The sequence below is a fragment of the Rhodnius prolixus genome, unplaced genomic scaffold (assembly GCF_049639745.1).
Source record: "Rhodnius prolixus isolate KJV_2025 unplaced genomic scaffold, Rpr scaffold_1, whole genome shotgun sequence".
Lineage (NCBI taxonomy): Eukaryota > Metazoa > Arthropoda > Insecta > Hemiptera > Reduviidae > Rhodnius > Rhodnius prolixus.
In genome coordinates, this window is record NW_027411581.1 from 20,009,635 (window position 1) to 20,024,983 (window position 15,349).

Consider the following 15,349-nt stretch of genomic DNA (forward strand, 5'->3'; position numbering starts at 1 on the left):
CCTATCCCAGCACCCTATACCTGAATATCCTTGCAATATACTTCTTTTAATATTCACATTAAATAAGAAAAAACCTTATACAAGTTATGAAGTTGTATTTCAATATTTAATTAATCAATTATCTTAAAGTCCTTAAAGAATTAGTTTTATCTTGGGTCAAAATTTAAAACCAAATTAGTTTGAAATGGGGCGTTCCTATTCGGCTAAACACAGTCTGCCAGATATAAACATCCTCAGTTAAGTCAAACACAAAATGTTACTAAATAAAACAAAAAATACAAGGCAACAGATTGTACACATTTTTTAACAAAGCATTAAACGCAAATAACGTTCAGTAAATAAAGAATCATAATTTAAATAAAATATATCTGTAATAAATGCTATTATAGTAAAAAATGGTCAAGGATTTTTAATTTAAAAAAATTTATAGTTTTCTTAATATTAGAATTGACACAGTTATTTCTTCACTAATTTGTCCTTTAAAATTTTGGCAATGAATTGTGAAACGTATCGTTTTATAGCAAAGAATTCAATTTTTTTGTTATAATAATACTAACAAACGGTTAAAATGAAAATTCTATTAAAACTTTATTTGATCTAGTCAGAGCCAATATTTACATTTGCTGAATAAATTTACAACCACCAGTTGCGGGAATAGTGAACGCGCATTCGAAGACCTAGTTTCTATTTCTAGATTCCAGAAACGGGTCAGCGTTCGTTCTCTTGATAGACTGATATATTTTTATGTTATGATTGTGACATGCATCTGTTTTTCACGCTCAGTAAACTGTTAGTTTTAACTCTTTTTTTTTATAGCTAACTAATGTTTTAGTGTAAACAATTGTAATATTTAAAAATAAGTGAATCTAAAATAATTAATGATTTTTGGAAATAGTTGCTTAAAATATTTTGTGTTCTGGAGCTTTTATTAAACATATTTATAAAGTGCGCCTCAACGCTTCCAAAGAGATTCCTGTATTTTTTATTTCATCACTTCATACTTACGTTTTCAGTGAAGTTATTCCCTAAAAGAGCTCAGCGTGTACGATTTTAATAGAAACTCAAGCAGTATGAATGGAGAAGCACAATTCAAATTGGCGAAGGTGGAAAATTTACATCAGCGTGTGCTTACTCAAAGGGAGTATATTTCAGTCAGTATTCAGGCCAACAAAAATAACATTATACAAAATAAGTACAATCAGGTTCTAAAAACTATTCTGCAATTACTTTGAACTTAAATTATTTTAAAAACGAATCTTACCTCAATAATTTTACTTCAAAATTGTTTTATTCACCACTCGTCAGATCTCTTTTTCTTAAACCTAAATCTAAAGAGTCGCCAGATTTAGTTTTTACGAATTTTCGGGCAAATCTTAACTCAAAAAGCAATGTAGGAATTTTTAAAATAGAGAAGTGCAATGTCCAGACTTTCTTTAGAAATCTTTTAAGTAATTAGGTATCAGATTTGTTTGCAATCTGCGAATAAATCCCTTACTTTCCTACTGAGAAGTCCAAAAAAGAAGTGCTGCAATGAATTTTCATCGCCTCTTTACTTGTTCAAACGAGACCGCACATATACCTACCCGGTCATGCATTGCACCTGTCTTTACTGAAGGCCATAATCACAAAGAATTTGGAAGAAAAATGTTCGATATGATAGGAAATCTTTAAACCTTGCTTTGTGCGCTCAAATGAGAGGGATTTTTTTTTTGTATTCAAATAACCAGATCTATCAGCACATGGACTGATTGTGTTTATCTATTTAAAATGCCGCTTTCTGCGGGGCCATCTGTACGCAACCAGCTTACATAGTTCTGGAAGATGTTAAGCAATTCCTAATTGATTTTATTTTGATAACAACCAATTTTTTCAAAAAAGTTGTAATTCCCATTTCTGACAAAGGAATTCCTTGCTTCGAGTTCAAATTATTTTTTTGCCTAATGATAAGAATTTCTCTTCTGAAACTTGTGCTTAAGATATTAACTAGCTTGAAAGCCCATTCAAGATAGCCAAAATTTTGAGTTTATAATTAGTCTACTAAAAATGGGCTTTATTAAAACTCCGATGGACAGTTGCTTAAAGGTAGATCGTCAAAAACTGAACGAAAAAGCGTAACGTTAAAAAACACCAAACTTGACACATTTTTCTCTTGTTCATAAAATATAAAATTCTCAAATTTTCTATAAAATATAGAGTATATCCTAGTTTTTAAGTTTGATTTTTTTTACAACAACGCAGATTCAATAGTTTTGAAGAAAAAAGATGCAAAAATTGAGGAAAAATGGCATTTAAAAAAATTGTTCTTCATGCTGTTGTTTCTTTTTTTTGTAAACAACGTAGCGCCTAAACGCGCGGACCGATTTTCATAAATGAGATGTCACGAGATGAAAAAAAAAATCCATAAGAAAGGTCTCATGCACAAAGCACAGATAAGAATTCTATCCCCAACATGGCAATCTGGGAACAGTACCTAGTTAAAGATTTTCATTTATTTCACTGTTTACTTATTGTCAGCAATATCTAACTGTTGCACTGCATAAAAAATAAAAGAAAAATACTAAACTAGGTAGAAAAGAAAAATCCATAAACGTAAAATCAAAAGTAAACACGTCAGGAAATGTTTACATTCCACGCAATCTCCTGTGGATGTGGTTAAAATTAAATTCATCGAATCTATTTCAAAAATAAATTCTATTTCTACTTGTTTATTGAACTTTGCCCTCTTACCTATGCCCACCACCGAACCTGAACGAGATTTTCAAACATGAGATTCCAGATATATTATTAATGATCTAGTCTGGGAATTTTTTATTTTAATGTAGATTTTTTGTTTTATTTATGCTATTTAACTGGTTAAAAAATGAAAAATAATCTCATTGTACAATACAAACAATAGAAAACAGTTAATTCTCTTTAATTAATTTAGTTAATAACTCTTTTCACATCACTAAACAAAATATAAACTGAATTTCATGAAGGTGGACACCATTAAGCGAGGAGATAGTTGCTGCTTCAATTTACTCCATAAGTTTGTTTTCAAATTAAGCCTCATTCGAGAACATTTCAAAATTTGGAAGACCAAAATTAATTAAATCTAATGTAAGCCCGAAACATTTACGGATCAGAGTGCGAACAATCTGACTGTCAACATCAACACAATCTTACCTCACTAAAGAGGTTAATGACAATCTCCTGTAACAGGCGGCTAGTAAGGAAAGCTCATATATAACGAAATCTGTTAGATAAGATTTAACTCCATGGAAAAGACATAAAAAGACCTCCATCTTAAAAGTTTACTCGACAGACATGTTTCACTTTTACTAAATATTATTGGAACAAGTTGGACTTTAACTCTTGGGAACTGAAGCATTAAAGTGACAGAACATTAAATGAACACAAGCCGCACAGAACTAAACATTTTCTGCAATCCACGGAATAACCCTATAATATTACAAACACTATTTTACACACTGCCCTAAACTTTCCAATCGTAAGAGTCTTTAACACAAAAACTATTTTAAATATTTCACAATAAATTGGCCATCTTTAAATCGTACTTACACACCATCCAGCCCACTCTAACCAACCCAAGGAATCCTACCAGACCTTTTAAAATGTCACTGGTAACGAGACCTCTTGTCGGGGGAAAAGGAATAACCTGATCATTCTGATCATGCAAATTATTCTGCATTAAGACAACGGTTTCCAATTAAATTAATTGGAATCGCCTAAATTATGCTTTATGTTAATAGATATTCCAATGAAACAGGCTTAAAATTCCAAGATTAACTGACTGAACTTTTAAACATATCAGTTGTGGCGCAAATATAAGGTCTACATCCTTCTTTGGTTCACAAGTTGGGATGTAAATAATGTTCACGATGCAGCCCTCAACTGATAGAACAAATTTAAGGAGAAGTAGGCAGAGAACCAGCCCAACGGTAAATACGCAATTTTAAATAAACACCACCATTAATGGCACTCGATGAAAAACTTATTTTCCAACTGTTACAGCTAAATTTGTAAGGAGGAAAAGTGAAGTACCAATGAGATAAAAAGGCAGAACCGAAAATAAAAATGAATAGATAAGATTTGAAGGCTACATGTTTTAAAAGATGGACGGTGAACACAAGATACGAGAGTAGAGTTTTTCTTTTAAAAATTTTGCTAAAATTTAGTTATTAAGACTAGAGAGAACAGTCAAAAATATTTAATTTATGATATTCACATTATATGTAGGTACTTTAGGGTTTGCACTCATGGGAACAGACAATGTTTGCACCAAGTCTAATGTAGGTACTTAAAATATTATTCTGGAAACCTTAAAAATTGTAGCCTTTAAACTACTCCTATTTATTAGCATGATTTGAATTAAAAAAATTCGTAATTTTGGCGATTCATAATAATTTAATTCGACTCATTGATTTTAATACAGTCATTCATTCTTCTGATTTCTCTCAAATTACTGTTAATCATGCCTAAACTGACTTCTAACTTTATGCTGTGCTTAATTTTGTTTATAGATTATTTGCAACAATTAAACTACAACTACAGTGAAGAAATTAAATCAATAGTTACGATCTTGCCAGAGCAAAGACCTCTAATAGAAGGATTCACTTTCTTTTTTTAAAAAATCAAATTCATAATTTTGTACACTAATGATAAATGAAAACTAATCAGTTATTTGTTAAATACTTACCAAAATATTATTTACTTCAACCTTTTACACTTTCACTTCATCTTTTAAACCCTGATCATATGCTTTAATATTAATTATCAAGGTAAAGGAAACGTTAGATAAATAATTGTAAATTCTCTCTCCAAAAAATGAAATAAAAAAAATCGCTTCGGAAAATACACACCCGAATGTAATATAAGCCCTACTTAAAAATTAGGTGAATAGTTAACGAACTAAGAAATACAAATTTTCAAAAATAGAAGAGTATTACAAATATTCCGATTTGTTCTCAAATGGGACTTTACTAAACTTTTTTCGACTGTTGTTAATGTCTATAAAAAACATTGATAAGTTTCTTTGTCTTTTAGAGCTAACACTTTTTGTTTTACACTCAGGTCCTTGGGTTAATGGTCACTCTTCCAAGCAAACATTAGTGATGCAATGTAAGTGCCAATTAGCGATTGAATAACAATTAGCCATTGCAGGAAGAAAGATCGAGTAATGATCAACAACCACTGTTTTTCTGGTTTTTTTCCCATCCTCTGAGATGAGTTTCATATGAAGAAAGTATTTTTGAGAGTAAAACCTAAAACATTGGTGTGTTATGTCACGTTCATATGCAGTTCATTTTATGGAAGATTAATTTTGTTCCATCTTGAATGAAATTTAGCTCATTAAAAATATAAGCCGCAAAAAACTTTTCAATTCTAAACTTGGGAGATTTGAAACTGAGATGAAATGAGAAGAATGTTGAAAAGAGACACCCTATTTTTATATTACTGAAAGCTGGGTATTTTGGGGAGGTTACTATACCCAATAATAGCACATACATCTAAACTAAATTGGCAAGCTACGCTACTGCCACTGCCTCGTCTCTACATATTAATATCTGCAAACTATTTTATAGTATTTGAGGGTGAGGCTATCTAGTAAAACCTGAGCGAAAATCTGTCAGAAATCCTTTAAATATTTTCATTAGGATATTATTAATTATTTAAAAAAAACGGAAACCCCAAAATTTTATTTACGCCTCTGTTACAGTGTTAAGCTTTATTTATTTATTATTTACAAAATTTTTTTTTTAAAAAAAACCCTGAGGACAAATATATTCTTGAATGTGGTATTAATCCTGAAGTGCTCCTCAAAAAGCAGGCTTTTTTATTTACTATTTTACAAGAATTTGGTAGTTTAGAGGTTACTTATTATTCAAATATGTTACTAGCTTTGATTTATTGAATTCTTTCATGCTCTTAAGAACGCAAGTTTTGTGTTTGCCAGTATTTGAGATAAGAATATTGTTTCTTTTATAACCGTCTCAGTTCCCTAACGTTACGTCCAACGTTTGTAACTGGCATGAATCTATGAAAATCCAAAATATTTTTGGCACAATACATTTGAGATAAAATCTATTTCGAAGGATTAGAGCGTTAAAATCTAAATTTATGAACTCCTAATAAGATTTGTGTATTAATAATCTATTCTCCATGTTCCCAGTCCCGCCGCCAATGTAAGGAAACCTGTGGTATTAAAGTCATTCCTGACTGAAAACTATCGCCCTCTGCATCTGCATTATGAGTCCTCTATCCTGCCTTAGTTCGCACAAGTCTTCTTCGCGAGAGCAAGGGATCACTCCGAACACCAACATCTCCATTGGCACTATTACCACTCTTATATTGAGAGGCAGTTTCTTGGATGAGCCCCAGGTACTTTCGCCACTTCTTCATGTAAACCGGTTTGTTATGCCATTTGTCTGTGTCACTTTTCTGACGATTAAGACAGTGCAATTCCAGCACACTTTCTTTCGGCCTCCACGATTCCGGGGCAGGAAAATTCTAATAATATTGCAGTCTATTTTCTAAAAGCTCCAGCTTTTTATAATTATTTATTATATTTTTGTTATTAACGCCTCGTCAACACCCGAGGTCATTGGCACCTAGAAATTTCTTAATTCATTTCCGGCCTTCAGATAGTATTACCCCGTTCCAGAAAACACTATCCATCACAGAAGAGTGGACTGTAACAAGCACCCAGGAAGAGAAAATCTAAGCTTAGTTCTGGTTTTCAGTACAAGGACTAACTGAATGAGTTTGGCCCAGGATGCCTGAGCATCTATTTACCTCATACAAGGTTGTGAGCAATGCCCATCCTTAAGTTAAAAAACGTCATAAATCAAGGTTTTCAATATGAAGTCCATTTTTCTAACATATGACTCTGCAACACCGATCTGATTTGTAAACAGTTTTTATACTTAAATGAGTACATTTAAATTTTACATGTTTCCTAAACATTTTATTTGAACTATTATTTAGTTCTAAATTTAATCATAATTTCTTTTGCTTGAAAAACAGAAGCAAAAATAATGTTATAGACTCCATTGTTCCCTTTGTACTTGTTATGGCACTACCCCAACTGTTTTGATTTTAAACATTGAACCTTTGCCAAATATTATTGCATAATATCAACAGCCAGGTAAATATAGGAAAACAAAGTTTATTTTCTAATTTACTTAACCTTAAAGAAGTAATAGTAAATACCGAAAAGAATTTGTTTACAAGCAACTTGATATTGATTTTAAATAAGCTGTTTTTGGTGTATAAGTTTACTGCTAATATCAACGTTAACTACCACAAAGTTGGGCTCAAAAACTTTGAATTTGTGACTATTAAACTTAAAAATATTGTAAGATGTTTTTAAAAAGATTCTTTTTTAATGAGAAACAACCATGTTTCGGTTAACTACAACCAGTTTTGACATCGTTTTGATGAATTTTATTTATTTTTTTTACTTATATTAACATAAAAGCTCACAAAAAATGGTATTATTATTTCTACAGAAGTGAGCAACGCTACAAACGGAGCCAAAGCATAGGTTTGTGGATTTGATATTGACAGATAAAATAATTTTACGGGTAATTGCAGAGTTCATGAAGAGGCGCAAGTACAGAAGCGCACTTTGTAGTAGATTTGGATCCTTCAGTAGTTTAAATATCAAACGAAAACAAACTTGCAAGAAGACTCACCTGTTCAGTAACGGCTACCAGCTCTTCTTCTAGCTCTTGTCTGTGAGGCGATACTACTGACGAACTGCGGGAATGAGGAGATAGAAGCGCTGAGTTTATAGAATTTGGACCAATTTGGTCATAATAGTGTTCTGACAATGACCCTATTGATCGAGGAAGTCCCATTGGATCTACACTGCTATCACGGCTAGAACGGGCACTGTATTCGCCTCCTTGCCTGAAACATGAAGAACGAATATTACGATAATGGTACCATGGCCGTCTGAAACTACACTTCAAAAAAAATCTATAGAAGGTTCTAACAGTTCGTTACGTTCCAGTTATAAATTATATTAGTATTTTTGTCACCATACTTGTTTTTTAATACCATAGAGGTCAGTTTCTCTATTTCCCTAAGAAGTACTGAAGATTCAAGCTGTGATGTATTACTAGAATAAACTGTTCCTCTCTCATTTCTAAACTCATTGAAATGAGTATCTCAAAAATTTGAAAAAAAAAAGTGGTAGTATTTTGTCTTAAATAACCTTGGACTTAAGACTGTCATTCGCAGACTACTAGGCAATCTGTTCATCTATAGTAGCATTGTGCAGGTTGCTGTACCTCGTAAAAATATGTATATTAACTCGAGTTAATGACAGTTCCAAACGAAATGAAAAATGCAACCATTTATCTCAAGAGTAATTAACATTTTTTAAATATTGACTCTTGTATAATTGACAAGATGAGCTGCAGTTAATTTTAACAACTTTCAAAGCTTACCTTTTTTAGTCAAGTCACGCAATATTTTTTAAACAAATTAAACCTATTTCTAGTCAAAAAAATTCTTTTAAACTGAATGAAAATAAGATTTAATAAGATAATTTATATAGGGTTAGCCTAACTTAATCTTTAGTGCATTATCTTTTTTTTTGCTTCGAATAATAAATGAGATTCAGAAAGCAAGATTCGCACTGTAAAAGAAATGCATATAAATAACAGATCTGATCTGCAACAGTTCTGTATCACTGTTTACATAACTTCTATAAATTGATTTGCAGTTTTCATTTCTGAATCTCATTCTCATCAGTGGAGGTGCTCTCAAAAGTGGCAATTTCAGCATCAACGACTTATCCAATCCGTTATAAGCCTCCAAAGGTTTGAAGGAAAATTCTAACGTAGGGAGTTCCCGCCGGTTGATTGAATGATCGTAAACTGTACCTTTTTCATGGCTAACCACCAGGTTGTTGTTGACCTGGTCAGAAAGATTGTAAAGAAATTAGACCATTAAGTGAGAAGTGAGTTAAAGATACAGGATTTTAAAACGAAAGATATGGCTTCCATAAAAAAAGGTACCTGAAGATTGATAGTGACATAAAAAAGAAGAAAGATTCTTTCAATGAAATTAGAGGATGAAGTTGGAAAAATGGTTAGAAGGGTTTTCCGAATAGAAGATTGGAACGTAGAGAACTCTACAGTCCTCACTTCATGTGAATCGAATACTGAATAAACATAAATGTGAACTATGTGCTTGTTGTGTACAAAGGCTGTTTGCACTGAAGGTGGCTGAAAATAAAACTTAACTGTGGCTACCAAATTGAAAAAGCCTCTCGCTGAAAAAAAAGCTCTGAATTTTTCTATTAAGCTAATATATTCAGGCAGAACTAAGCTTTCATCACAATTAAGTTTTGTAATCATTTTTCTACATAATAACCTATAAATGACGAGGCGAATTGTGTTTCCAGCATTCTTGAACATTGCCTGTGCATCTTGATGTCTGATATCTCTGGCATCATAATCACCTATCTGCAATATTTCATCCCCTGGTTTGACATTGCCCTCAGCTGGTGTACCAGCAACTGCCTGAAATTATACATCATCATTTATTTTTATGATACTGACAAAAACAAAAGGCTACGGGAGCCAATGATCTCAGATGTAGACGCACCTTAAATTTAAAAAAAAAATTGGCTTTTCTAAGAGCGATAGAAAAAGGGGAAACAGATGAAATTTGATTTGCCAATGTGTTTGAACTATACTTAATAGAGAATATATTAATATATGTAATTATATTTTCATTACAGGAATACCGTTGACAATAACTATTAATGTACGAGGGTCGTTTGAAAAGTCCGTGCAAAGTCAGAGAGATAGCACTACTGGCGCGTATCGAGGTTATGTTTAGTTAGTAGCATCTCTTGGAAGAACACACACCAAGTTTCAGCCAGATCGGTCTATTTCTTTGTGTTTGGCATTCGTTTGAATCGAGGAAGTCGAGTGATTTTCAAAAAATGGACGAAAAAGAATTTCGTGTGTTGATTAAACACTACTTTATGAAAGGCAAAACGCCTGAGGAGACTAAAGAGAAGCTTGATAAACATTATGGTGACTCTGCACCTTCGATTAGAACAGTTTATAAGTGGTTTCAAAATTTTCGGAGTGGCCATATGGGCACAAGTGACGCTGAACGTTCTGGACGCCCTGTTGAGGTTACTACTCCAGAAATCATTGATAAAATCCATGATATGGTGATGGATGACAGAAGAGTGAAGGTGCGTGAGATTGCTAGTGCTGTGGGCATCTCGAATGAACGGGTACATAATATTTTGCATCAACATTTGGACATGACAAAGCTATCCGCAAGATGGGTGCCGCGATTGCTCACGCTTGACCAAAAACGAAATCGTGTGAAGTGTTGCAAGGACGGTTTGCAGCTGTTCCAGAAGAATCCGCAGGACTTTAAGCGTCGTTTCGTCACTGTGGATGAAACATGGATACATCACTACACTCCTGAGATCAAAGAACAATCTAAACAATGTGTTACCAAGGGGGAATCTGCGCCAAAAGAGGCGAAGACCGTTCCTTCGGCCGAAAAGATTATGGCGACTGTCTTTTGGGATTCGCAAGGAATAATCCTCATCGACTATCTGGATAAGGGTAAAACTATTACAGGTGCATATTATTCATCGTTATTGGACCGTTTGAAAACCGAGCTGCAAGAAAAACGCCCACGATTGGCCCACAAAAAAGTCCTTTTCCATCACGACAACGCACCAGCTCACACCTCAGCAGTTGTGGTCGCAAAATTAATGGAAATAGGGTTCCAACTCGTTTCACATCCCCCCTATTCTCCAGACTTGGCTCCCTCGGACTACTATTTGTTCCCCAATATTAGGAAATGGCTGGCGGGAAAAAGATTTTATTCAAATGAGGAGGTGATTGCAGAAACGAATGGCTATTTTTCAGACTTGGACAAATCCTATTATTCGGAAGGGATCAACAAACTAGAGCAGCGTTGGACGAAGTGTATAAGCCTAAAAGGAGACTATGTGAAAAATAAAAAAGGTTTACCCCAAAATAGTTTTTATTTTTGCACGGACTTTTCAAACGACCCTCGTAACGTAAAAATAAATTTCTTCAGATAATTGGTTACATGAACAGCCTAACTAAGAACACCTTACTCCCATCAATTTAATCAAGAACAGGTCAATAACACAAATGGTGGCCACTTATAATACAAGGAAGTATGATAATCTGTGTCACTTTCGTAGGCCTACACATGTTCTAAAATTATACATACTTAACGTGCTTGTTCCAATTTGACTATAGTAATAGTGATGGAGTTTAGATTAATGAAATGCACAATGAACTTTTCACATTATCATGTAACTTAATTCAAGTGAACACATCCTTCATCATTAATATTCACACCCACTTTAGAAAATTTAACAAAAATATTCATGAAAACTGATACGTTTGTGTGTGTGTGAGTGTTGTCATCAAAATAGCTAATAATATTTTACTGGGATGCCCTATATTTAACATTGGATACTAAAACCAGTGAACACTCGTGTTTCTCTTTTCTTTTCTTTTTAATATAACCTAGAAGAAATATACTGAAGTTATTAATTAGGTTTTAGTTATTGATGGTGCACAAGTCAATTGTGCTTGTTCTTAAGATTTATTTCTGGTTCTGCCACTGGGTAGGCGCTCATAAATCAAGTATACATATATTTCTCTTGCCTAATGCATTCAAGTAATTTGTTCTATTCTTTATTTTCACTTATTTATATTAGACAGAAAAGTCAGTTACCAGTAAATTGATTCGAAAACGAATTCTTTTATGGTAAAACATTCGTGATACTTGTGTTTAAAATGTGGGTTCTATACTGAATGTAACCTTTTTGGCGGTGTGAAGAGAAGATATTAGAAAAGAGATTCGGGATAGTGAGCTATCGGAGGCTGGAAACAGAACTTTATTATAACTCATTGACAATAAGTGTGTGAAGGTTACTGTGAGCTGTGAACTATAATTAAATATTCTTAACATTATTTGGTGAAATATGGATTTTAAATTGGATTTAGGATTTTTAGTCATCCTAAAATTTTCAATTAACATGGTTTGAAAAATATTTTGTTAACATACCTTTGATTTGATTTAAAAACGGTGTTGGGTATTTTGATTTTCGTTCTTAGTATCAACTAGCAATCAACTGGTTTAACCACAAACGTCTTGCTACTGGGGAATAAATATACCGATAAAATACCATGTATGTTGAAAAATCTGCGGAATAAATGTGCACACAAATGTGTGTGAGAGATTCACATTTGTTTGTTTTTTATTTCTTTGTTGTCCAAAAGGGATTGTGTAGTGGTTTGAGCGTTGATTTGTAAGTGGGAGATTCCCTGTTGAAGTCCAGCATGTCATGTGTAAATTAGAAACTTTGTAAAGAGTAAAGTACAGATGTGAAACCATCACCGTCCAAGACAAAATTGGCAGCTGGGCGCGTTTAGCCTCATCGGAAAAAATGACTCACTTCCACCTAATTTTTTGTATTTCTTGAAACATGGCGTCTGTATCAAATTTATGTAATCCAGTTTTCACCAGAATAACCGTTTCAAGGTTCCAATGAGTTCGACATTTTCTAGAAAAAGGTCTGTCTGCACTTTGGTCAAGACTAAGGAATAACTCACAATCTAAAGGTACCAAATATTCAATTCAATTTTCTAAACTTCCATAAATATTGAGAAAAAAGAGAAAGCGTTCAAATGAAAGAATTTTATTTGCTAGTCACAAATTTTGGATTGAAGACAAAATATTTAGGCAGTATTACTCATCATGTAAACAGGGTCACAGTACAGAAATTCACCATTTTACACTTATTCAATCCCTTCTCATTAAATCTAGTGTGCCAACTAGTCAAAAAGTGTTTATAGTTTGTTTTATGTTGGCTGCCAAACTTTATGTTGCTTTTTTCTTTACACAAATACAGTTTGATGGCAGCTCTGATTATAAATATAATTAAATCAGAGAGATTAATCGGTATTCTTTAACTTTCAGTGTATTGTATCCCATCTTAAAATTGAAAAATAAACAAAGCGAGAAAATTTATTGCTTCAGTAAGTAGAGATCTGTGTTTGTTTAAAATGATAAAAGATGATTAAATCGCAGATTATTTTATAAAAAACTTTTTGAGTACGCTGGCCGTAGAGAGGCAGGTGGAAGTTTTAGTTAGAAAGAATTATTTGGATAAATAAAACTTAAAGTTGGTGCTCTACGAAATCGAGTCTATTCATAGCATTTGCGTGGCTCAATGGTACCGCACTTTTCTTTAGCCGGGATCCAACAATTTATGCCGGAGAGTTTCCAAGTTTGGAGAATCTCTCTTGGAGAATCAGTCCTGATAATCACATATTCCTTAAGAGATTTCATGCATACAACAAGTAAATTCCTTATTCTCCAGTAATATCTGCAAGACTCAAAACACGGTAGTAATGTCTCTTTATGGGAACATTAAGAGCAATAACTGATGCAATAGTTCATGCTGAAAATAATTGTTTTATCTTTAATATACTGATGGTTGGAGTTAATTTTGTGAAACCAATCTGAAAATGAAACATATTTTCGGTTACTTACTTTATTTAACAAAAGTTTGTTTTTAACAGACTTTGGTTCAATGAATTGAAATTCTTAGGTTCATTTGAAAATAAGAAGCACTTCATCAAAATTATGCCTACAGCGGACTCCAATGAACATGGTGATAATTTTTAACACCAAGACAGAAAAAAGAAGCATCGACTAGTTAACGAATGGCGCACTGTTCTTTCCAGCCTATTTAGCTTCCCGCTTGGTTTCTATTTATATTCTATTTTAGCTTCAGAAAGCTTTTTAACATGTTGCGAAATAGCACTTTACTTTTTTATTGTTTCAGCCAGCGAGTTTGTTATCGAAAGAGATTTTTTATTTCCATTTTTAATTTTTTGTGTTGAACTGAAATTTTACTGAATTCATCCCTTAAACGAAATGTTTGAAATTTATTTATTTACAAGTCCAAGTGTTTGATGTTAACTTCCTTTAATATAGTCTATATTATAGACTAAACAAAACAAAATAATAGAATTTGCCTGAAGTTAAATCTTAGGCTAAGATTCAAAGCATATTTACAAATTTAAAAAAAAAAAATTAAAACCTTAACGTGTAAGTTATAGCGAGCAAGACGTGCTTTAATCTTTAATGTTTATATCTTTCAAAGACACAGCATCGTGTCTTTGTTATATTCCAAATATATATTCTAATATGTAATATAAAATAATATCGGGCGTAAATTTAGGTATATATTAGTTTCTTTCCGCTGACGGTCTTTGACCGTGGCAGTTGTCTTTATAATTTATTTTGTATACCCAGAAGTGTATTTTATTTATAACTTTATTTTAATAAATAAAGACTATATAATAAAAAAAATATTAGTTTCTTACTGCAACAGTTAAGATATAAGTTTCTGTTCAGGAGAGGGAAAAGACTGCCTCACTGATCTATCGGAGACTGAGCTAATATACTCGTATTTAGTAAATGCTAGCATGCAATCAAGTAGTAACCCAAGGTATTAAATCATTTTTAAAATATTTAGAGCAGAGAACATTGAAAAATTTGAAAAGTAAACTACCATAAGACTTTTATGTTTGAGATTATTTCGAAAATGAATCCAACGAATTTCTTTAAATTTTAGTAGGTTTTCCTCTCTGTGATAAAATTCCACAACATGACGCATTTTACAGGTTGCATTTATTAATTGGTTAATTTTTTATTTTGTGGGCGTTTTATAAAATGTTTCCTATTATTATTACTTCATATTTCCTCTAAAGTTTGTAAATACTGCACATAACATACATATGGCTCTATATCTCTGACGAAAACATATTGCTAGAAAAATAGTTTTAGGGCACTTCCTTTAGGGAAGCGAGGATATCAGGCACAAATAACATTTATATTAATGGTCAAACATAGCTACAGTTTTTTTTAAATACAGTTTATTTAGGATATTCTAAAAAAATAAATAAAATCAATTCTTACACTGAACTGGTATATTTTCGCCAAATAGTGAACACAAACTACACTTCCCTTTCATTCATGAAGGAGGAATCAATAATAACATTTCCTATAAATAGCGGTAGCAATTATTATTATTTAAAAAGAAAAAAGTAACTTTAGTGTAATAACTGTTTATTTACCAGAAACACAAAAAGCCCGAAATCTGAGTCGCAAAAATTGGAACGAATCCAAATGTGTTTCCAGCATGACACATCGCCAAATGGACTAGTATATGAATTTATTTAAATAGAAAATTAAACAAATATAAATAGTAATGCTTACAAAATATACGGTTTTGTGTAAACAT

At 32.5% G+C, this 15,349-nt stretch overlaps 1 protein-coding gene and 1 long non-coding RNA gene across 14 annotated transcripts in view; both read right to left on the reverse strand.

The window, feature by feature from the left end:
• The window catches only part of Zasp66 (PDZ_signaling and DUF4749 domain-containing protein Zasp66), a 59,618-nt gene that overhangs the window by 20,528 nt on the left and 23,741 nt on the right, over positions 1-15,349 (reverse strand). For all 13 annotated transcript variants that reach the window (XM_074114582.1, XM_074114589.1, XM_074114567.1 and 10 more), the window contains exons 3-4: positions 9,388-9,536; positions 7,698-7,914 (exon numbers count right to left, since the gene is read on the reverse strand). In XM_074114582.1, the coding sequence (XP_073970683.1) occupies positions 7,698-7,914; positions 9,388-9,536 (366 nt within the window). The remainder of the gene's footprint in view (positions 1-7,697; positions 7,915-9,387; positions 9,537-15,349) is intronic.
• On the reverse strand, positions 12,689-15,272 carry LOC141447282 (uncharacterized). The gene is made up of 3 exons (XR_012454244.1): positions 15,183-15,272; positions 15,025-15,109; positions 12,689-13,559 (listed from the first exon to the last, which is right to left on the reverse strand). It is a non-coding gene; the product is annotated as an uncharacterized lncRNA (long non-coding RNA).